At 55.7% G+C, this 23,810-nt stretch overlaps 1 protein-coding gene and 1 long non-coding RNA gene across 2 annotated transcripts in view; one reads left to right on the top strand and one right to left on the bottom strand.

Annotated features, from left to right (window-relative positions):
• Positions 1-3,853, bottom strand: part of LOC138823430 (uncharacterized) — a 55,352-nt gene extending 51,499 nt beyond the window's left edge. Inside the window, exon 1 of the long non-coding RNA XR_011370799.1 lies at positions 3,495-3,853. This is a non-coding gene — a long non-coding RNA (uncharacterized lncRNA). The remainder of the gene's footprint in view (positions 1-3,494) is intronic.
• A 665-nt stretch (positions 3,854-4,518) lies between these two features.
• On the top strand, positions 4,519-22,638 carry Ctsb (cathepsin B). The gene is made up of 10 exons (XM_070016811.1): positions 4,519-4,619; positions 14,907-15,057; positions 15,513-15,598; positions 16,555-16,669; positions 18,190-18,308; positions 19,193-19,278; positions 19,507-19,650; positions 19,878-19,994; positions 21,255-21,383; positions 21,764-22,638. The coding sequence occupies exons 2-10, from the start codon at positions 14,932-14,934 to the stop codon at positions 21,859-21,861; spliced, it is 1,020 nt and encodes a 339-aa protein (XP_069872912.1). The 5' UTR covers positions 4,519-4,619; positions 14,907-14,931; the 3' UTR covers positions 21,862-22,638.
• Positions 22,639-23,810: the final 1,172 nt, after the last annotated feature.

Raw genomic sequence — 23,810 nt, 5'->3', positions numbered from 1 at the left:
ATGCTTGTAAGATTAGAACCTTCTTCCTCTGTGCTATTATGAAACTTTCCAGCTCCTGTGTCCTTCCCAATCTATGGAAGGCTGGCTTCAAGACAGCCTGCACAGATGCCAGAAACCACCACAACTCCAGGCTCTTGGTGAAAATGGCAGAGTTTGTGTAGAACCTTCCCACGTTCCTGTGCACACATGAAAGCATCTCTCCACGGCGTATTCCACTCAACACTATGGAGGTGGCTTTCTTCCTGCATTGCAGACTACTGACAGGACACAAGCCCACACGTGTTCCCTACACACGCAAGTGTTCAACAGGTTGTGGCCCACACCCGCAGAAGTACACAGACGTAAAACATGTGGAAACAGAGGCCCGGCCGTACAGCAAGCTGGGAGAAATTTGGACTGAATGTGGCACCAACACTGGTATGCTTACTGGCTTGGTTCCAGAATAAACATTTTACTGCCTTTACTCTGTCAAGAAGATCTATCCGGCTGTCCCTCCCTTCTCTCCCTCCTTCTCCCTTTTCCTCCCTCCCTCTCCCTCTCTCTCTCTCCCTCTCTCTGTCCCTCTCCCTCCCTTTCTCTCTGTCTCTCTGTCCCTCTCTCCATCTCTCATCTTATTCTGCCTCGGAAAAAATGCAGATGTCCATAGCTCCCAACTTCCACATCATTAACTAGTCTGTGATTCACTTACAGGGGCTTCTTTTGATACAACATGAATCTCTAATGACAAAAACACAAATCTAAAGTATATATTTGACAATATTGACAAATACAGGCCTAAAGCCAGGCGTGGTAGCACATGTCTATAACCCCAGCCCTCTGGAGGACAGGTCAAGTGGATCCAGAGCTTGGGCCCAGCCTATACCACACCGTGCTTTCCAGTCCTGCCTGGAGGCCTTTCATAAACCTATCTCAAAAGCAAACGCGCAGCCAGGCCCAGGTGGCTCTCGCCTGCCGTCCTAAGGAGGCTGAGATCTGTGAGACTTTCACCTCCAGCCGACCACCAGACAACTGAAAGTGGCATGGTAGCTCAAGAGCTAGAGCACTAGATTTGGGCAGAAGAGCGCAGGGACAGCGCCTAGGCCCCGGAGTTCAAGCCCCACGACTGACCAAAAAACAAAAACTAATAGACGAGTCAGGTGCTGGTGGCTCACACCTGTAAACTATTCAGGAGGCTGAGATCTAAGGATTGTGGTTCAAAGACAACCCTGGAAGGAAAGTCCATGAGACTCTTATGTCCAAGTAACCACCAAAAAAGCCGTAAGTGGTAGAGCCTTGAGCACTAAAGTAGAGAGACAGCACCCAGCCCTGAGTTCAAACATCAATACTGACACTTATACTACTATGTTTTACATAGTAAATGATCAATAATCCTTCCTTCCTTCCTTTCTTCCTTCCTTCCTCTTTCTTTCTTTCTTTCTTTTTCTCTTGTCTGTTGTGGGGCTTGAACTCTGGGCCTGGGCACTGTCCCTCAGCTCTTCAGCTCAAGACTAGTGCTCTACCACTTGAGCCACAGCACCACTTCTGGTTTTCTGAGTGGTTTATTGGAGATAAGACTCTCTCAGACTTTTCCTGCTTTGGCTGACTTTGAACTGCAATCCTCAGATCTCAGCCTCCTGAGTAGCAAGGATTACAGGCATGAGCCACCAGCACCCAGCCCAATAATTATTTCTTTTTTTGGGGGGGGGGGTCCAGTCATGGGGCCTGAACTCTGGGCCTGGGCGCTGTCCCTCAGCTCTTCAGCTCAAGGCTAGCGCTCTACCACTTGAGCCATAGCGCCACTTCCGGCTTTTTTCATTTTGCTTATGTGGTGCTGAGGAATCGAACCCAGGGCCTCAGGCATGCAAGGCAAGCACTCTACCACTGAGCCACCTTCCCAGCCCCCCAATAATTATTTCTTAAAATTCTTCTTCCTTGTTGTCTTTAGCAAAATAGATTATACAAACCAAAATTGACTAGCCCTGTCTTGCTAAATATTGTCATTTTTTTTGTCACTTGCCTTTTTTTGTCAGTCTGTCTGTCATGGTGCTTAGGATCAAACATGGGGCCTTGTCAAACTGAACCAGTGTGTGCTCTGCCCCTGAGCTACATCCCCAGCCTTGTGCCAGTCATTGTCAGCTGATGGATGTGTCATCTGTGTCTCAGCCTGAAGAAGGAAAAGAGTAAAGAGAGATTCACTCCTGGGCTGGGGGCATTTTAAAGATGGGGTATTACTAAGTAGCCCAGGATGGTCCTGAACTCAAGACCCTCTGCCTCAGCACAAATGAGAGAGAGGGGAGGATTGCTTCTGCTTTTGTCCTTGTCCAGAGCTTCCCTAATCAACTCTTTCCCCCTCTGGTAACAACTTCACTGAGATACAATATCACACCACACCAGCCAGGCACTTACCGCTCACAGTTCAGTGATGTTCATTCAGCCTATCAACAGGCTGGTCCACCCTCCACCACTATCAATTCTAGAGCATTGTCACTGCTCCACCCCCTTCAGCCTGGCTCCAAACCTCCCCTCTCTCCCCCCAGGTGGAACCTGTCTCCAATAGAGAAACCTGCCTCTTCCAGGCATTCCTAGCAAGTGGAATCATGTGAGATGTGCTTCTTTTTCCCCTCTCAGGTAGCACATTTCAAGTTTTATCCATGGTATGGAGAAGAACCTCATTCCTTTCCCGGCTGAATAATATTCCATTTTGTGATTCTATGACATGTTGTTTAGCCATCAGTTCATAAAGATGGGTTGCTTCCACCTTTAGGCCACTGTGAATAATCGGCTATGAACATTTAGGTGAGGACATGTTTTTGTTTCTTTAAGGTGTATTCAGCAGGCCACCAGAGTTTCCACATACAGCTGTACATAGTCCTCTTGATAATTTCTGGGGTCTAGGGATTTCTCCCCCTTGGTTCGAGCTCTGTGGGGTACCTGTGTCCAGAGACCTCTCTGGAGGGTCTGAGCAGGCTGGGGGGGCATGTGGCAGGGAGTGCCAGGCAGATGCAGGCTCTCACAGACTGCCCAGGCCCTTGGCATCTGCCAGATCTACAGTGCCCGTCCCTCCCCTCCCCTCCCCTCTCCCCTCAGCGGGTATGTGTGTGTGCATGCTCATGTGCCCATGCACGCTCTCAGCGGGTGTGTGTGTGCATGCTCATGTGTCCATGCACGCTCCGGTGCTGGTACTGGGGCTTACACTCAGGGCTTTGCACTCTCCCTTGCCTGTTTTGCTCACAGCTCCTCCGCCAGCGCTTTGGTGATTAATTAGATAGAACAGACTGCAGACTTCTCTGCCCCGCCTGGCTCCACGCTGCGATCCTCAGATCTCGGCCTCCAGGCCTCCAGCCTTCCCATTGTGACAAGTCCGGAGAAAACAACCAGGCCTTCCCGAGTCTCGGGAATAAAACTGGGGTCACCCTCCCTCAGCGGGTGTCGGGGTGCCTGAGGCGGCGGACAGCCCCCCGCCCCTGTGGGAAGGCGGGAGGGCTTGGGAAGGGGCGGCCTGGTCAGTCTCCTACCTTGCAGCGCGTGGAGCTGGACTTGGGGACACCGGGGTCTGCGCCCCAAGCCGCTCTCCACCCCAGCTTCACCATTTCGGGGTGAATGCAGCAAGCCGCCCTCTGCAGGATCGCCCAGGATTCTCCCAGCGGGGGGCGGCCTCTCCCCGCACCCCACTTCCGGCCCACCTGCTGGGCTCCGGGCTGGGGGCGGGGCCGGGGGCCGGGGCGAGGCGGGGCGCCGGGCTAGAGGCGGGGCTGAGCGCCGGGGACGGGGCTGGGCGCCGGGCTGGAGGCGGGGCCGGGCACGGGCCGGAGGCGGGGCCGGGAGCCGGGCTGGAGGCGGGACTGGGCCTGGGGCGAGGCTGGTGCCCGGCTGGGGCTGGGGCTGGGGCTGGAGGCGGGGCTGGGGCTAGAGGCGGGGCTGGGGCTGGAGGCGGGGCTGGGGCTGGGGCTGGGGCTGGAGGCGGGGCTGGGGCTGGAGGCGGGGCTGGGGCGGGGGCTGGGGCTGGAGGCGGGGCTGGGGCTGGAGGCGGGGCTGGGGCTGGGGCGGGGCTGGGGCGGGGGCTGGGGCTGGAGGCGGGGCTGGGGCGGGGGCTGGGGCTGGAGGCGGGGCTGGGGCTGGGGCTGGGGCTGGGGTTGGGGCTGGGGTTGGGGCGGGGGCGAGGGCTGGGGCTGGGGCTGGAGGCGGGGCTGGGGCTGGAGGCGGGGCTGGAGGCGGGGCTGGGGTTGGGGCGGGGGCTGGGGCTGGGGCTGGGGCTGGAGGCGGGGCTGGGGCTGGGGCTGGGGCTGGGGCCGGGGCTGGAGGCGGGGCTGGGGCTGGGGCTGGGGCTGGGGCTGGAGGCGGGGGCTGGAGGCGGGGGCTGGGGCTGGAGGCGGGGACTGGGGCGGGGACTGGGGCTGGGGCTGGGGCTGGAGGCGGGGCTCGGGCTGGGGCTGGGGCCGGGGCTGGGGCTGGAGGCGGGGCTGGGGCTGGGGCCGGGGCCCGGGCTGGACGCCGGGGGCGGGGCGCGATCACGCGGGCGTCAGCGGGCGCGGGGCGGGGCCGCGCCGGTAAATACGGGCGGCGGGGCGGCCTCGGAGGTTCGGGCTCGGCTCCGGCTGCGCGCTCGCGGCTGCAGGCCTAGGCTGTCGGTGCTGCGTTCGGTGAGTGCGGGGAGCGCCCACCCGCGGGAGGGGCCTTGTTGGGTTGGAGACGTCTCGTTGAGGGCAACCCCTCCGATCGTGCCGGGACTTCGGGCCCAGCTTTGCCCGCAACTGCGGCCCGGAGCAGGGCCTGGGACTCTGGGCCCAGACAGGCCGGGCTTTACCGCGGACTCGGGCGGAGCCTGCGGGAGGGGCCTGGTGAACGCGGCCGCCCGCCATCTGGATCCGCTCCCTGCGATCTAGGTCTCCTCCCCGAGATCTCGGTCCGCCTCCCGCGATCTCGGTCCCCTCCCCGAGATCTGGGTCCCCTCCCCGCGATCTCCGTCCCCTCCCCGCGATCTCGATCTCCTCCCCGCGATCTCGATCTCCTCGCCGTGATCTCGGTTACCTCCCCGCGATCTCCCGCGATCTCGATCTCCTCCCCGCGATCTCCGTCCCCTCCCCGCGATCTCGATCTCCTCCCCGCGATCTCGATCTCCTCGCCGTGATCTCGGTCCCCTCCCCGCGATCTCCCGCGATCTCGATCTCCTCCCCGCGATCTCCGTCCCCTCCCCGCGATCTCGATCTCCTCCCCGCGATCTCGATCTCCTCCCCGCGATCTCGATCTCCTCGCCGTGATCTCGGTCCCCTCCCCGCGATCTCCCGCGATCTCGATCTCCTCCCCGCGATCTGGGTCCACTCCCCACGATCTGGGGGGTGGGACGGGGTAAATTGTGGGGCCGTAGAATCGACCTGCATCCATGTTTTAAGGTTATTTATTATTCTAAAGAGTTTGCCGTGCAACTTCCTGCGTAAAACCCACGTCATTCCTGGAACCTTCGTGAAAACAAGAGCCGGGTGGCTGGGGTGGAACAGCAGGAAGAGTTAAATCGAGATGGAGAGCACTTCGCAGAGGGAGGACTGGAGAGGTCGGAGGGGAGGCCCGGAGGTCAGACGAGGCCCCGGGGGCAGAGAGGAGGCTGGGCCTCTGGTTTAGGGCCCTGCAAGCCAGGGCATTACATCCAGAGGCAGCTGTAGGGGCCTTGGCTGGCCCTGGCTCCTTCCGTCTTAGGTCACCCCTGTCCCAGGCACTGCGAAGCCAGCAGGTTAGCACCGAGGAAAGATCCAAAGCCCACCTAGCCCCAGCCCGCATGGCTCTACTGACCAGCCCCTGGCCGGGGCTCAGAGGAGGTGTCTTGGGAAAGTATTCCCAGGTGCTTCTGTGGGAGGGCAGTGTCTCTGAGGGGCATTCAGTGGGGTTGCAGGTGGAGAGGCCCCGCAGGGTGTGGGTGGGTGATGACCTCTCCTTGTCTTGGCCTGGTGACTGCCACCCAGAGCCTTGGAGCTTCCTAGAGAAAGGAGGGGTGCCCAGAGTGTAGGTGCCCTGGAGAAAAGTGGCCTGGCCAGGCTTTGGGTGTGTGTTCCAGAGCCTGGGGTACAAAGGGACCCGGGCCTCATGGGCCCAGACACCACGCTGCCGCCTCCAGCCATGGTCTGACAGGACCACCTGAGGAGGGGGAGTCAGGCAGGGGGTGAATGGCTGAGTATACCCTGGGGGAGGGTCGGGGAACAGGAAGGAGGCCCTGGCCCGCAGGGGTTTTGCTGAGGGTCTGGCTTGGGCAAGTACAGGACCTGTGTGGGGAGGGTCTGTTGGGTGCAATGGGATCTTTCCAGGGCAGGGACACTTCCACATGGGAGGGGGCTATGGTCCCTTCTCCTGGTCTGTCCTCAGTGCAGGGGTGGTAGGGAGACAAGTCGTGGGTCCTTGGGTGGCTATTGTTTGAGTGTGGTGCGAGATGCAGGGATTGACCCCAATGTTTTGGTGCGGGGACTCACTTTGCCAGTGAGTTACACCCAATCCCGCCTTCAGCCCCTTTTCTTTTTTCTTTTGGCAGAGACTTAAACTTGCTAGGCAGATACACTAAATCTCCAGTCATCCCCAGCCCTTCTTTGAGTTATTGTTTCCCAGATAAGAGCTCCTCCTACCTGTGCTGGCCCAGATCTCCCTGATCACTCATTGTGCCTTTCTTGTGGCTGGGGTGACTGGTGTATGGCCACTGTGCCCAGCCACTGGATAAGATGGGGTCTCTCTCTAAGCCAGGCACCAGTTGCTCATGCTTGTAATCCTAACTACTCAAGAAACTAAGATCCAAGGATAGAGGTTCAAAGCCAACCCAGGCTGACAAATCTGAGATGCTTATCTACAGTTGACGGAAAGGCAGAAGTAGAGCTGTACATGGCTCACGAAGTAGAAAGCTAGCCTTGAGTGTAAGAGCTAAAGGGACAGCACTCAGGCCCTCAGTTAAGCTCCAATACTGGCACCAAAAATTAAAAAGTTAAAAAACATTTTTTTGCCCTGATCGGCCTTCCAACCCCCAGGTCTTTGCCTACGAAGTAGTTGGGATTACTTCACCAGGCATATTTTTCTCGCTTTTTACTTAAAGCCTTAACTGCTCCTTTCTGCAGACTCGAGGCCTTCCAAACTCAGACTGGTTGGGGTCCTGGAGGTGGCTGTTTCCAGGCAGCAGATTTCCTGGTCTCCGCCCCATAGTCACTTGCCCAGCTAGACATGCTTCCCATTTGTCAGAGGGGCTTCTGTTTCCTGCTGTTGCTCGCCTTGCAGTTTTCTGTGCTGTTTTTATAATACAGTGTATTGATCCACAAGATTAAAAATGTATATCACTTCCATTATGCTGTGTATCTCCTTTTCCACTCAGCTTTGTAAGATTTATTTGTGGTGCTACATAAAGTTGAATCCATCCATCTGAAGTATGATGTTGACCTATCACAGGACAATTAGGTTATTTCTATTTCTGTGCAATTTCCAGGGTGCTACAGAAGATACCTTGTATCTCCCAAGCATTTGCTGAGTTTCTCTTGGACCAAAACAAGAAATAATTGCTCACATGTCTTCTGGCTTGGTAGATTCTGATGAAATGCCCTCCCCGGCCTCTCAGTTTCTATTCCAGCGGTGTGGGACTTCCTGGTCCCCATCTGTACCAACACTAGAATTTAGCACACTGTTTTAATGGACCACGCTAGAAATTTAGTATTTGCTCCAGGGAATGCACTGATTGAGAAGCTTTTCCTGGTTTGCCCGGAGGTCACTGATAGCACTTAATGTGTTTATAAACATCTAGAACTCTTTGAAAGTAAGTCCAAGGTATCAGAACTTCCCAGCAAGAGGTTAAGATAGGATATTCTTTTTTGTTGCAGTTAGATTTTTGCTTGTTTATTGTTTGAAACTTGGTCTAGCTTTGTAGCCTCCGCTGGATTCAAGCTCACAATTCTTCTACCTTAGGCTCTTTGTTGTTGTTGTTTTGTCAGTTGTGGGGCTTGAACTCTGGGCCTGGGCGCTGTCCCTCAGTTCTTCAGCTCAAGGCTAGTACTCTACCAGTTGAGCCACAGCACCACTTCTAGTTTTCTGATGGTTTATTGGAGAATGGACCAATATCCTCAGATCTCTGCCTTTTGACTAGCTAGGATTACAGGCAAGAGCTATGGGTACCTAGCTTGAGTATCTTAAATTCTGGGATTATGGGAGTGTACCGCCACACCCAGTTTTATGATCTTTTTTTCTTTTTAAACTTCTGGAGGCCAGTGAAGTTTAGGGACCGGAAATCTTGTTTTAATTACCGATGTGAAAGCAGAGTCACCAGACAAGTTTCTACATCTGTCTGTGGCTTAGGTAACCATGGTGGAATTTCACCTGGAATTCCATCACCTGACAGTTATCAATCGCAACTGGGCCTACGTGCTCTTGCCGCCAGCCTCCGTTTCCTTCCCCGTGAAACTGACGCTTTGCACAGCCCTGCAGATCCTTCCGTGGCACTGCTATTTCACCGAAGCCAGGTGTAGGGAAGGGCCTGTGGTAGCCATGCTGGCTGTGATCTGTCTTTACCAGCTCCTTTTTTCTGGTTGAGATAACCTAGTGTTATCGAGAGGCTCTGGGAGCCCTGGACTGAGTGGAACGCTGACAGCATTTGCATAATCTAGAAGGCCCAGGGTGCCTAGCTGCTCCTGACCCTGACCTGCTGATCCCGGCTAGGGCAGGCCATCTCACGCAGCAGAAATCACGCGGTTTCCTGGCTTGCGCAAGTCGGTGGGGCTCTGCCAGCCCAGGGGGCTGCCAGCTAGAGCTCCTTCCTGCCGGTTGAGGGCCAGTCAAGCCGGTCAGCAAACTGGAATCTCTGCCACCCCTTTGCAACGTCTCTAGGGTTGGGATTTGTTTTGACAAATAGTGGAAGGCATCACATGTGAGGCCTTGTCAATACGCATTCACCCCAGCTGAGCTCTTTTCTGAAAATAATGACTGGGCACCAGTGGCTCATGCCTGTGACCCTGGCTACTCAGGAGGCTGAGATCTGAGGATGGAGATTGGAAGTCAGCCCTGACAGGCTCTTTACTTCCATGGAACCACCAAAAAGCTGGAAGTAGGAGTGTGGCTCGAGAGTTTACATCCCAGCATGTGGGCGCACACATGCGTGTACACACACATACACACACGATTATTTTACTCTGGCTGCTCACGTATAAGGAGATGTATATACTGCTACCCATGATCAGACAGAGGGTCTCCCTGAGAACAGCTGCTTCAAGCCAAGAGAGCCTCCGTCCCTCCTCCCTCGGCCTCCCGAGGGAGGGGCCTTTGTGCCTGCAGTCCCAGGCTTTCCCGCGGTGGCCATTTTGGAAAAGTATCTCTTAAGTCTCCCCGTAACTCACTAATTGAGATCCAGTGCAAAGCTCGGGAGCAGAAGCTTCTAGAACTTTCCAGAAGGTTGGCTGCCTAAGTTGTGTTAGTTTCTGCCAGCTGCTGAAGGCTCTGTGCCAGCCACTGCTCCGGGTGCGGGGCGGTCACTTGGAGGATGTGGGATTGCCATCTGACCAGGGCTAGTGAGGGCTGTGCACCATTGTCCCGGGCGTGAGAGCCAGCCTGGGGCAGGCTGGCCCTGTCTCACCTGGGTAAGGGGTGGCTTATTTTGGACAGATGATGGACAGGTGGCCCAGGGACGTGCCGGGAAGGCTGGGGTGACTCAGATGCTTCCTGGTTTGCTCAAGGCTCCTGCTGGCTGCCTGGCTGCCCCTCCATGGACCCGTGTCTGGCTCCTACCAAAGCCCGGCCTCTCCAGCCTGGCCGTCAGTCACGTGACGGTGCCACGGCTGTTCCGAAGGAGAAAGATGAAGTCAGGGCGAGGGGGCCTTTTTTTGTCTGTTCTTCCTCCTTCTCTTTTCCCTCTTTGGTACTAGGCAGGGCTGAGGCTGGCTCCCTTCTTACATTCAACAAGACCCACCCAGACCCTGCCAGAACCCTGCATCAGAAGCCGACATGAAAAGGGGGTTGACCACATCAAGACTGAGCCGGGACGGGTCCCCTGGCCTGGCCGGGGGAGTTGAGACCATCGGCCCAGAGGTGCACGTGGGCGAAGTCGGGGGAACGGGGGCCTGCATGGTCTTGTTCTGGGGTGCGTTTGAAGTGGTCGAAACCAAAGGATCAGTTTTTTATGGAAGAAACCTATAAAGCTCTCCAGTGGGTCTGGCCAGGTCTCCACCCTCCCACCTTCCCAGCCTCCCTGGTCTCCAGCACTCTGCGCGGCTGTGGGCGCGGTCCCACGCGCTTGGCAGCTGTGAGCCCTTCTTGGGTTCAGTTTTTAGAGGCTGGTGTGGAAGATGTCCGCAGTGTTCTGGCCCTGCTGGAAGAGCAGAGCGCTGGGATGGGAGAGAGTTCTGGACGTTGCTTCATAGGAGAGGGCGGGGAGGCTGTATGCATATGTCCTTTCTCCCACATCCTCTACAGATTTAGAAGCTAGTCTCCCTGAGAGCTTTGTTATCTCCTCTCTTCTCATCCTTCCTTCCTCCTTCCTTCTTTCTTTTATGATGGGTTTGAAATCAAGGCCTTGTACTTGCTAGGAAAGCCCCTGCTGCTGGAGCCAAGCCTCCAGCCCTTTTTGCTCCCGTTTTCCTATGGAGTCTTGTTTTATTGAGTAGATGGACTGGACTGTAACCCTCCACAGCCATAGCTGGGATTACAGGCACCACGATGCCTGGCTTTTTTGGTTGAAATGAGTTCTCACTAACGTGTGTGTGCACCTGTGAGTGTGCCATGCTGGGGCTTGCACTCAGGATCTGGGCTTTGGCCCTTCGCTTTTTCACTCAAGGCTACCACTGAGCCACAGATCCACTTCCAGCTTTTTGGTGTTCAGTGGGAGATAAGAGTCACAAACTTTCTTGCCTGAGCTGGCTTCAAACCTCAACCCTCCTGAGTTATTAGAATTACGGTTGTGAGCCATGTTGTGGACAAAGACCACTGGAGCTGGACCGGGTCAGGTGGGCAGCTCCCAACAATGGCATGATGCTGATCGCTCCTTCAGGCTGTGCCTGAGGGCGCCCCCTCGTGGTAGAACCAGGCTCCAGGTGCAGGTCCCCACGCCCAGGGCTTCTCCACTTACTAGCTACAGAGCTGCTAGACCCTTGAACCCCATCCCAGGTGTTTCTGGGAGGAGCAGAAGACCCTGTGACACCACCAGTCCATGCCAGAGACACAGGGACTACAGCCTTCATCTGGATGCTCAGCCCGGGGTGAGTGGGGCCTGCACTGAGCTACAGCCCCAGCAGCCCGGGCTGTGAGGCAGACAGCAGAGTGGAATGGGGCATGGGAAATGGAGTCAGCACACCAGAGTCCCTGTCGCTGCCAGCAGGGGAGCCGCAGGTCATGGGACCTGCAGAATCCCCAAGGCAGGTGGGAGACGAGGTGCCTGTGTTTTCTGCCAGCACAGAAGCCAAAGAAATCCTGTTTAAAAATTCAAGTTGCCATGGGAACGCTTTTATTCCGCTCTTGGCCTGTGAGTTAGCATCTCTGAATGCGCAGCCTCCCCCAGCAGGCACCCGCACACTGCTGTCCTCCCGGTTGGGACGGTGATGTGCAGAAGGTGGCCCTGGGCTCCGTCTCCACGTGTCACCCCGTCCCCAAGCCCCACCTGCACCACAACCTCTTTTCTTCTCTTTTGTCAGTCATGAGGCTTGAGCTCTGGGCCTGGGCACTGTCCCTCAGCTCTTCAGCTCAAGGCGAGCGCTCTACCATTTGAGCCACAGCACTTCTGGTTTTCTAGTAGTTTATTAGATAAGAGTTTCAAGGGCTTTCCTGCCTGGGCTGGCTTTGAACTGTGATCCTCAGATCTCAGTCTCCTGAGTAGCTAGGATGACAGGCGGGAGCCCCCAGCACTCGACCAGAACCTCTTTTCTGTTGAGAAAAGATTAAATCGAAGTCAGAATGTTGATGTCTGCCCAGCAAACACATTTATCTAGCAGTTTCGAGGTCATGTGGTGACCAACTCATGGTCCCATGGGATCCGGAAATGTGGACATTGTGTGCGATGAGCAGAAAACGTCTAGAAAGCAAATCTCTTTCACGGCAAGGAGATGCCTGGTACTGCCTCTCGGGCTTATTGCAATTGGTCGGTAACTCATTCATTTGGGGATGTCAAGATCCTTGGTAACAGTGATAGGATTCTTCCTGGGAGAAACAAATCATTGAAAACGTTCAAAAACAGAAAAAAGGCGTAGACATTTATGTCCGTGTATTTCTATTCCTATAACAAAATGCCCGAGGCTGGGTACTTTAAATGTTTGTTCGGCTCTTAGTTTGGGAGGCTGAGGGTCAGTCCTGTGACCCGGCCCTGGTGAAGGCCAGCTTCCCAACGCATGGACCTGCGGAGTCACCCAGGCCACACCAACCACAGCAGTACTGAGGAAGAGTACCCCCAGCACAGTTAGCACCGCTGTGCCTTGATTTCCCCCAGCCCTTTGCTCTGCGTCCTGCCTCTGACATCACAGACATGTACACCTGGCTTTTCCCCACCTCCCAGGGTGATCCCTGAGACAACGTGTTTCCCTTCAACCAGTTCCCTCTCAGTGGCTGCTTTGAGTTGTGTGTGACCATTTCCCAGAGTTGCTGCGTTCATGGCTGCGTTCCTTTCCGCGGCTGCAGGAGCCAGCGTCGGTGGACGGGGAGACTGCGCCTTTACAGATGCCTCCTCATGTCTGCAGGGTGGATTTCTGAACGGCACGGTGCCAGCCCACACGTGCAGGGTTGAAAGTTGACCGATCTCCCCAGGCTGGCCTCCAAAACTGTACTTCCCTACCCCTCTCCCCCAGGGTTTTCTGTTCAACTTTGGTTTGTTTCCCCACAGCCTCCCCCTGGGAGTGCCCCACCCCCTGACCTTTGGCCATCTAACTCTGGATTTTATTTGCCTCTTCTGAGGTGCTAGACATTTTTATGTTAGACATTGGCCATTGGTAGTTTTTCTGTGGTCACTGTATGCTTTTTCCTACTGTGCTGTTTCCATTTTCTGGTGAGCTCTGTCTCGTCTGTCTGTCTCTCTTTCACTTCCATTTCCTGGAGTTTGTTTCGATATCTCTGGTTTTTGTTTTTGTTTTTTTTCTTCTTCTTCTTCTTTTTAGGCACACTCTTGCTGTGTAGTCCAGCCCAGCACAGGACCCGTGGTCTGGTCTGCCTGTTCTTGGCATGTCTGCCCAGGAAACCCATTTACCTTAAGTTTGGAGGCCACGGGTGTAGCTGACTCACCGTCATGTGAGACCCAGCTTCCTCGTGAGCTGCTGGAGATGCAGACATTAAATGTGCTGAGCAGAAAATCTCTAGTGAGGAAGTCTCTCTGGTGACGAGCAGATGACTGTGGCAGATGCTGGGACACTGGAGGGCCTGGGGTGTGTTGGCCATCCTGTCAGGCCCCGCAGCAGGGCTGCCAGGGTCTGACGTGTACCCACATGCGCCATGGCGGGCGCAGATCCCGTGCTTGTGTTGAGTGGTGACTGGCGCTCCAGGGAAGTTCAGCCTTCCTGGCTTTCCCAGGCTGGCAGCCAGCGGTGAGGGCGTGGCTGTGGCAGTGTCACTTACCGGCCCACAGATGCTCTGTCCCTGCCCCGAGGATGAGCGGAGTGTCAGGTGATGGTTTTGTGGGTGGCATGTTAAGATACATTATAACATCGAGGCAGGCCTTTACCAGAACACTCTTTCTGCCCTTACACATTTGTCCTTTCAGATATGATTGCTTAACTTCAGACTTTTATGAGTCACAGGACACGGAGCCCAGTGTTCTGTCCTCTGCTGCCTACTGACACGAATGTGTAACTTGAACTTAAGCCACGGCTAAGTTTGAGTTTTCCTCAGGAAGAATTCTGTGCCTGGAATCCCAGCGCTTGGGAGGTTGAAGCAGGAGGATGGAGAGTTCAAGGCCAGTTTGGGCAAAAACACAGGGAATTTTGTGACAGACAGTTTTCTAAGCTGCGGGAGCTGGTCCTGAGCCTCCCCTCCCCGCCGCCACTGCAGCCCCGAGATCAGGACGCCCACCACACCAGCTGTGCCCGTCTTACTAGCCCCCGCAGGCGCCACAGGCAGGAAACATCTGGCTTTGGGTAGCTGCTTGCCCAAGATGGTGATTCATGGGTCAGGCCAGAAGTCACTGGTTCAAAGTCAGAGGACCAGGGTATTCGTGTGATGGCTGCGCTTCCCAGAAGCAGAGCCTTGGCCAACAGGAAAAGCCAGACAGGCGCCTAGGCCCTGTGCCGTTGGCACACCCAGCTCTGCTTCTAGCCCACACTCCTGGCACAAACCCAGCTTGTGTGTGCTTGAAACCGGTGGAATGGGGTTTGTACCTTGTGCACCTGCCTGTCGTGTTTTCTTCTCCTGTGGACCCCATAGGTGTAATCCACGCGGCCCCGCCCCCACCCCTGTGATCTGTTTTCTCCCTGACCACCAAGGGCAACATTCTCTCTGACTTTGTTCAACAAACCTAGGCTGTTTAGAAACAGCCAAGAGGGCAGGGCACTGGTGGCTCACGCCTGTAATCTGGATACTCAGGAGGCTGAGGTCTGAGGATCAAGGTTTGAAGCCAGCAGGGGTAGGAAAGTCAGTGAGACTCTTATCTCCAATGAATCACTGAAAAGCTAGAAGTAGAGCTGTGGCTCGGTGGTAGAGCAATCCACGTTGAGTGGAAAAAGCTAAGGGACAGAGCCTGGGCACTGCACTAAGGTGAAGTCTTGGGACAGCCCCCTTCTCCCCCCTCCCCCCCAGCCAGGAGGGCATTGGTGTAATGGAGTCACCGCACAGCCCTCGGGCTGGCCTGGAGGGGCAGCGCACTGTGGTTGGGCTGCAGACACGGAGTCCTGTCCTGGAGCGTCTCCTGTCCTATTGCACAGAGGGGGTGCTCACGGCACATCCAGCATGGGGCATCGGCTTCTCCCCATCCTCATGTGCGGGACCCGGCCTGATGTTTCTGGCGTTGTCTTCTCTAGGTGAGTCCAGGACCCAGCTTCCAGAATGTGGCACTCCTTAGCCTTCCTGTGCTGCCTGCTGGTGCTGACCAGTGCCCAGAGCCGGCTTTCCTTCCGCCCGCTGTCAGACGAGCTGCTCAACTACATCAACAAGCAGAACACGACGTGGCAGGTGGGCCTCGGGGCTACGGCCTGTGCTGTCCGCTTGTGTGGGTGGCTGTGTGTCCCCGCGTCCCCTCCTCGGGACAGATCTTATGCGTGCTGGCTCCTGAGGGAGGTAGCTCTACCTGTGGCCACGGGACACTGCCTCCTGGGAGGTGAAACCAGGACCACACCCACTTCTCTGTCACATACATGCTGTGTGTGTGTGCGCGCACGTGCACGTGTGCAGACGTATGTGCATGGAGAGTACAAAAGTCCACGGCCGGGTGGGTCCCGGGAAGCCCACCAGGTAAGGTGTGGCGCAAATGGAGGCCCACCGGGGAAGACACCACTGGAATGAGAGCCACACACTCCACCCATGGCTCCCCTTGCTGATACCCGGCCTCTGTGGCCCCCCAAGCTCCCCGAGCCTGGCCGGTGTGAGCAGCGTGTGTGGGTGGTGACTGGGTTGTGGCTCTCTTCCAGGCTGGACACAACTTCTACAACGTGGATGTGAGCTACCTGAAGAAGCTGTGTGGCACCCTCCTGGGTGGGCCTCGGCTGCCTGAGAGGTGAGGGCCAGCCCTGGGGCGCTGCTCCCCGGCCGCAGTGTGGGACGTGGGGAGGGGAGAGGGGGCCTCGCTCCCGAGGGTGGAGGGGAGCTTTCGGTGCAAGGCTGCTTCCCACGCCCGCGTTTCCTCCCCACCTCTCCCAGGCCAGGGCAGGAGTGGAGAGGAGGCGTGGACGGACTCAGTTCCGCAAGGAACACCTGACAGACAGGCTGCAGGAACTGCCTTTGGTACTTCATTTTTCTAGAAAACCTTCCAGTCACCCAGCACCGGTGACGCACCCTTATACTCTTAGCTACTCAGGAGGCTGAGATGGTTTGAAACAAACCCAGGCAGGAAAGGCTATGACACTCTTACCTCCACTAAAACTACCCAAAGCCAGAAGTAGAGCTGTGGTCTTGGCAAAAGAAGCTCAGAGACAGCTCCCAGGCCCTGAGTTCAGTCCCCTAGACTAGCCCGTGCGCGCGCGCGCGCACACACACACACACACACACACACACACACACACGAAAACTCTGTAGTTGAGGGTTTGCCTGCAGAAACAGTTCCTGAGGCATCTGAACAGGTGTTCATGACTGGGGAATGGAATGGGGGAAAATGAGAGTCTATGGATAGGATTCTTGCAAATACTCATTAATCAAGTCTAGGAAGCTTCACAAATTGAGAGGGATTCTGCATTTTTTTTTTGTCTTTTCGTTGTTTGGAACTGGGGATCAAACTCAGGACCTTGCACTTGCAAGGCAAGTGCTTTGCCACTGAGCTACATCCCAGAGAGCAAGAGGAATGCTGAAGGCAATCTCCCTGCCTACTTTCTACTTGTCATGCCTGGGTTGCCCTCTGGGGAGCGCAGCCCAGGCCAAGGCCAGCTGCTGTCCCCTGAGCAGCTTTTGCAGGGACTGGAGGGAGGAGGGAGAAGGGAGGAGGATGGGCGTGTGTAATGAACAGCTTCCTGTTTCCAGAGTTCAGTTTGCTGAGGACATAGATCTGCCTGAAAGCTTCGATGCACGGGAACATTGGTCCAACTGCCCCACCATCAAGGAGATCAGAGACCAGGGCTCCTGTGGCTCCTGCTGGGTAAGTCCATGCTGGCCCTTGGCGGGGTGTTGGCATGGCGGGGAGGGACCGAAGATGCCACACTTCCTGCGGTGAGGAGTTATGCAGGGCAAAGTCCTGCGTGTCTGCGTTGTGACATTTGTTCACTGCTTCTGAGTGGCCATCACTGTGAACAAGCATCTTCATGTTGCTTTTGAATTGTGCTTATAATGCAGTCAGCTTAACCATTTTTTTAAATAAGTTTTTTATTGTTAAAATACTGTACAGAGGAGTTACAGACACAAGAGCAAGGTAATACATTTCTTATCAAGCATCTTTTGTTTTTCCCTTACCATCCCTTCCCTCCCACCTCCTCAATTACACTCCCCCCCTCCCGCCTACATTGTAAAGTTCGTTTTTCGACATAGCATCTTGTATATCTCAGTGTTGCCATGGGTCAACCTGTATCTCTATTTGTTTTTCCCTTCCCCTCCCCAAATTATACCAACATCAAATACAGTGAAAGCAGGGGTTATACCATGGGGGAGGGACATGCAAAACAACAAAAAATCACGTGGTACCTTATAAATACGTTAGAAACAATAGCAAGAAAGAAAAAATAAGGGAAACCATGGGACCTATGTTTCTTTGGGCCTGGCTTACTTCACTTAATATAATTTTTCCAAGCCTTTCCATTTCCTAACAAATGGGGCAATGTCATTCTTTCTGATGGAGGCATAGAATTCCATTGTATTATATATACCACATTTTCTTGATATATTCATCTACTGAGGGGCATCTGGGTAGGATCCATATCTTAGCTATGGTAAATAATGTTGCAGTAAACATAGTTGTGCTGGTAGCTTTAGTGTGGTCTTGTTATTAACCAATTTTTTTATTTAAAAACGTATCTCTAAGCAGTTGCCCAGAGGGGTTTCAGCTCAACAAATCAGTTAATGAGCACTGTGCATCTTGATCAATGTCATCCCTTCCGTCCTTCTCCCCTATCTTTCTCCCCTCCCCACCCTCAAGACAACGTGTGTGTGTTTGTGTGTGTGCGCATGTGCGCGTGTGCGCATGCACATCAGTACTATAACTTTAACTCAGGGCCTGGGTCTTGTCCTTTAGCTTTTTCACTCAAGACTGGAACTCTACCCCTTGAGCTACTCTTCCAGTTTTGGCTTTTTGCAGTTAACTGGAGATAAAAGAACTAGAAACTTCTGCCTGGGCTGGTTTCAAACCATGATCCTCAGCTCACAGCCTCCTGAGTAGCTGGATGGCAGGCGTGAGCCATTGGCACCCAACCATCATAAGCACTTTTCAGAGTGCCATGGAGAGGCATTAAGTATTTTCCTAGTGTTGTGAGGCTCCCCGTCCATCCACAAATATTTTCATCTCCCCACACTGGCATTCGGTACCCCTCAACCCTGACTCTCCCTCCAGCGCCGGTCCCCTCTGCGCTGTGTGTGTACAGATCTCATGCTCCACGAGCTTCCTGGGGGTGGCCTGAGTCCCCAGGGGCGGGACGCCGTGCACCCCGTGACACTTCCTTCCTCCCGCAGGCTTTTGGAGCTGTGGAAGCTATTTCTGACCGGATCTGCATCCACACCAACGGGCACGTGAATGTGGAGACGTCCGCGGAGGACTTGCTCACCTGCTGTGGCAGCCAGTGTGGGGACGGGTGAGGGCCAGCCCCTGCCGGCCGGGGCAGCCTGGGGAATGAGGATGCACTCCTGGGTGGAGCCATGGAGCCACTGCCTGTGGAGCTGGGTAGAATCCAGGCAAAAAAAAAAAAATGGCCTCAGCAAATTGGGTTACATTTCAGATTCCTGATGTGGTTTTTGTGCTTGCTGTTCTGTTCACTGCTGAGGGGAAGCCCTGGCCCTGGAGCCCATTCCTCATCCTAATGAAGGCTGACAGCGAAACAGGGGCACACATGGCCCTGGGTCTATACCATGGTGTGCGACAAGGCTCCTGGGCTCACCCCATCCCAGTGACACCAGCATCACCAGCATAGTGGGTTTTTCTACGTGCCGCCCCCCTCACCCACAGCTGGGATGCTCCCAACGCCCGCAGTGGGTGCCTGAAACCAGGGCGTGGCCAGGCCGGAGCGTGCCTGCGAATCCACTGCACAGTGCACAGCGCAGTCTTCCGCCCACAGTGGCCATTTCCTGGGAAGGACCTAGCTTGCTCTGCTGAGCCCTTCCTCAGCCTCGGGGTTGAAGGAGTCATTGGGTGCAGCACCACCCACACTACTGATCTGGGGCCATTATCAATAAATAAGGGCTTCCTGGGGACACACCCTGCCAGCCCACACCTGTGGGGCTGAGACCCACAATGCCTGCCAAGTGACCACCTGGGCTACAGGTGGACCTGAACTGGAGAGACTGGTATCCTCCGGAGAGGCCCAGCAGGCAGGGCAGCCTGGAGGAGCAGTCCAAGAGGGAGGATGGGCGGGGAGGCGGTGGTGGCTTCTGAGGGGATGACCCTGGTCCTTGGGCCAGGCGGGGACTGGGAGCAGCTGGAACTGGGTGGATGTCACAGAAACCTTTCATTTAATTAAAGCTGTAATGGTGGCTATCCCTCTGGAGCTTGGAACTTCTGGACCAAAAAAGGCCTGGTTTCCGGCGGCCTGTACAATTCCCATGTCGGTGAGTGCACACGTGGCCCGGGATGCTGGAAAGCAGTGCGTCACGGTGGCTTCTGCCATTAAGGGGAAGGGCAGCAGGCTGGGCTGGGCTGGGCTGGGCTGGGCTGGGCTGGCCTGGGCTGGCCTGGGCTGGGCTGGGCCGGGCTGGGCCGGGCTGGCCTGGGCTGGGCTGGCTGTGGGCAGAGGCTGCGGGCTGACCCCCTCCCCCCCCACCTCCCAATCCCATCAGGCTGCAGACCGTACTCCATCCCCCCGTGCGAGCACCACGTGAACGGCTCCCGGCCCCAGTGCACGGGGGAGGGTGACACCCCCAAGTGCAGCAAGTCCTGCGAGCCCGGCTACACCCCGTCCTACAGAGAAGACAAGCACTACGGTACGGTGGCCGGTGGCCGGCCTGGGGCACTCCAGGGAACCCCCAGAAGCCTGGGTCCTCTCCTCCAGGGCCCGCCGTGTCCTGCTTGGCCCCAGGCCCCGCCGACCGCTTCCTCAGGGGCCTTCCTTGACCCTTCCCTGGGGGGCCACTGGAAGTGAGTGGACATGGCCTCCCTCCGCGGCCCTCACACCCCCCCCCCCCCCCCCGCCCCTCACCTTCCTCCTCAGGATACACCTCCTACAGCGTCTCTGGAAGCGAGAAGGAGATCATGGCCGAGATCTACAAAAACGGCCCGGTGGAGGGCGCCTTCACCGTCTTCTCCGATTTCCTGATGTACAAGTCAGGTGAGGGGAGCGCTTGCCTTGAGTAGCCTGGGGCCCCCGCCCCCCCCCCCCCCACGCCCTGGCTCTGCCCCAGCGTGGTCTCTTCTGCCTTTGCTTCTGTCCTTTATGAGCACCCCCAGCTGAGCATCCTGACTCCCAGTCCTCCTCTTTGAGCCTCCTCGGCAGCTGGGATTACAGGTGCTGGCCGCCACCGGCAGCTGATGGCAATTCTTGTTTGTATTTTTTGGTCCGTCATGGGGCTTTGAATGCACTGTCACTTTGAGCCACAGCACCACTTCTGTTTTCTCGTGGTTAATTGGAGAGTCTCATGGACTTTCCTGCCTGGGCTAGCTTCGAACTGCAGTCCTCATATCTCAGCCTCCTATGTAGCTAGGATTACAGGTGTGAGCCACTGGCCTGGCTTGACAGGTCCCTGCACTTACTGGGCAGGTGCTGCAGCACTAAGTCATGCCTTCAACCCTTTATTCCACTGGGTATTTTGAGATGGTCTCGCTCTTTGCCCACACCCACACCTGGACCACGATTCTCCTATTTTACTCTTCACACCATAGCTGGAATGGCAGGCTGAGACAGGGTCTCTCCAACCTTGCTCATGTTGGCTTGCACCTTGATCCTACTGATCGCAGCCTCCCTAATAGCTAGGATCACGGACGGGCACGAGCTACCATGCCCAGATGATGACAGTTCTTTACCTACCCATATACTAAAGATGCACTCTCAGTTTGACAGTGATTCACCCACCAGGGTAAGACCTGGTTGAGCAGCAGGGCAGCAGCTGGCCCAGCCAACGCACCTCTCCAGAGTGCCCCACAAGTAGCAATCTCAGGGCCTGTAAGTGAGCCCCTGGCTGGAATCCCAGGACGCACACTTGGCATCGTCGGTTTTCATGAGTCAGCGTTTGCTGAGTAGACCTTTATTTTGCGAGAGTACTGGAGGTGGAGCGCACAGTCCTCCTCAGCAGCCTGCCGCTCATTTTCACAGCTGCTCCTCACACTGGAGTGGGTTCAGCTTTCAGAAATATTTACAGCCACGTGCAGTGGCACACACCTTTAATCCCAGCAATCCTCAGGAGGCTGAAAAGAAATGAAACGTATGTGAGGTAATCTCCCCAGGTCATGGGAACCCCGGGCCCTGCTGACGGGCGGTGGTGCTCTCCTCCCCATCGCTGAGCTGGCTCCTGTCGGAGGGCTGGCTGGGCGGCGCGGGTGTGGGGGGGCGGTGGGGGGCTCGTGCCTGCCCTGAACCGCTCCCCTTCCTCAGGTGTGTACAAGCACGTGACCGGAGATATGATGGGCGGCCACGCCATCCGCATCCTGGGCTGGGGAACCGAGAACGGTGTCCCCTACTGGCTGGTGGCCAACTCCTGGAATGTTGACTGGGGTGACAAGGGTGAGTGGCAGCCCCCGTCCTGCTGAGGTGGAAGCCATGGGCCGGGGTGGCCTCCCTGCCCCACGCCTGGCGCGGCCCCGAGCCCCGGGCCTAAGGCTTTGCTCTCAGAGTGGTGCGCACACAGCCGCATGGCACCTGGGATGCAGCCCGAGTGCCAGGCTACCAGGGAGCTGCTGGAGGCTGGGCTTGTTGACTCAGTCATTTCCTAAGTCATCCCAAGTTCAAATACACTGCAAGGGTCAGAGCCAAGTCAGGCATGGTGGCACATGCCCGTAATCCCAGTAGTACTCAGGGAGCCTAGGCAGGAAGATCGTGAGTTTAAGGCATAGACCACAATGCCTTATCACACACATCAAAGCATTATACTTCTCTTTCCCCAGGCTTCTTTAAAATCCTCAGAGGAGAAGATCATTGTGGCATCGAATCCGAGATCGTGGCAGGAATCCCACGCACTGACCAATACTGGGGAAGGTTCTAATGGGCTGCAGGCCTGGCTGGTTCTAGGAGAGGTGTCCCCACAGGTATAGTCTTGTAGCTGGGAGTGAGATGGGGCAGGAACAGCTCTTATCCTTGGAGTTCACATTAGATGCAAGAGGTTTTAGACAAAACCTGAAGGACTGAATTGAACCAAACTCACGCCTGCCATCAGCGGTCTTCCGAGGAGACTTGTGTGGACAGACAGCACACCCAGAGTCTCCCATCTAGACTAGTGCTGTGTGTAGCGCCTGCTGTCCAGCTCTGCTGCATCCCTCCACCCCCGCCCTCCTCCGGAGCATCTCCCGCCCAGGCAGACCGCACACCCAGGGCGGAGTTCCTAAAAGGACAAATGCTGCTCTGAGCATCACACCTCCTGATCTGTGACCCGTGCAGAGAGCATGCGTGCGGTCCGTCCTCTGCAGAAAGCCCCCACATCCATTTCTCCTTCCAGGACCTCTAGTCTTGCCCTGGGCTGCTTTTTTTTTTTAAATAGGAGTTTGGTTTGCTTTGGGTTTTGTTTTGTTTTGTGCACCTCAGCTGATCATGTGAATGAACAAGACCAAGAGTTGGAAGATTTTCTCCTCGTGGCCTGGCTTGAAGCAAGCCACGGTGTCAAGATTTGCTGGCTGATCTACTGACCTCCACTACCACAGTGAACTTAGTTTGGGAGAAAACGGCTTTTGCTGTTTTTTTAAAAAAGAGAAAAAAAATCACTGCTTAACCGCATCCATCTTTAACAAGGAATGACTGTGCCAATAAAAGATTGCTCCAGCTTGAAGTCCGTGCTCTGATGGTGTCTGTGGCAGAGGCTTGCGGCAGCCCCCACAGCCTCCTGCCAACCTCTAGCTGCCAGCCATGTTCGCAGGCCCTGGCACCTCTCTCCTGTAGTTCCTGACTCTCAGAATGGTACCCATGCCTTGATGAGCCTGGGCCCCACTGTGGGTGTGCACGCGCATGCCACAGGCCTGCACCAGGTGTCCGTCCACGTGCCCAACCTGCACAGAGCCCCGCCACCCCGAGGAGGGGCAGAGCCCGTGTGAGGTGCTGGCAGGCTGGCTGGTTGTCAGCCCTGGTCAGGACCCCTAAGTAACAGGAACCGAGTTCTTAGGGAAGAGAAGACTACAGTGCCCAGCGCTCACCCCGCCAGCCTGCTGGTGGCTTAGTGCTTCCATCATCGTGAGCTGGACTGCCTCTTTCCAGAAGCCTGGGAAGTTTAGGCATCAGAGCTACATCAAAAAAGCACTTATCTGGGCGTCAGTGGCTCACTCCTATAATCCTAGCTACTCAGGAGGCTGAGATATGCGAGTTGTGGTTTCAAGGCAGCACAGACAGAAAAGTCCGTAAGATGCTTTTATCCAAGTAGCCACCAAAAAGCCAAAAGTTAAACTGTGGCTCAGTGGTAAAACACCAGCCTTGCACAGAAAAGGCTAAGACAACCCAGGCCCTGAATTCAAGCCTCAATACCAAGAAAAAATAAAATCTTGCCTGGTAATAACATGTAAAATGACCCCAGAGATCTCCACCTAGCCAATTCCATAGTTTTCTTGGGTTCTCACAAGAAAGATGGAGCAGGTGCCAGTGGCGCATGCCTGTAATCCTACTCAGGAGACTAACATCTGAGGATCATGGTTCAAAGCCAGCCTGAGCAGGAAAGTCCATGTGAGCCTCATCTCCAATGAACCACTCAAGAACTGGAAGTGGTGCTGTGGCTCTAGTGGTAGAGCCCTAGCCTTGAGCAAAAGAGCGGGGACAGTGCGCAGGCCCTGAGTTCAAGCCCCAGGACTGACAAAAGGCAGGTGGGAGGGGTGATGCCTTTTCAGCCTCTTGGGATGGCTCAGACTTTCTGCCCCATGGAACCATAACAAAGGCTGGCTATTTGATGTGGGCAGAGTAGGTGACTTCACCCTAGCACCTGTTAGATGCCAGACTGCAGGTGACTCCCAGGTACAT

Source organism: Dipodomys merriami, unplaced genomic scaffold (assembly GCF_024711535.1).
Source record: "Dipodomys merriami isolate MVZ:Mamm:240054 unplaced genomic scaffold, mDipMer1.0.p SCAF_12, whole genome shotgun sequence".
In the NCBI taxonomy this organism is placed as follows: domain Eukaryota; kingdom Metazoa; phylum Chordata; class Mammalia; order Rodentia; family Heteromyidae; genus Dipodomys; species Dipodomys merriami.
Note: the sequence above shows the minus strand (reverse complement) of the source record. Positions and strands in the feature narration are given on the sequence as shown.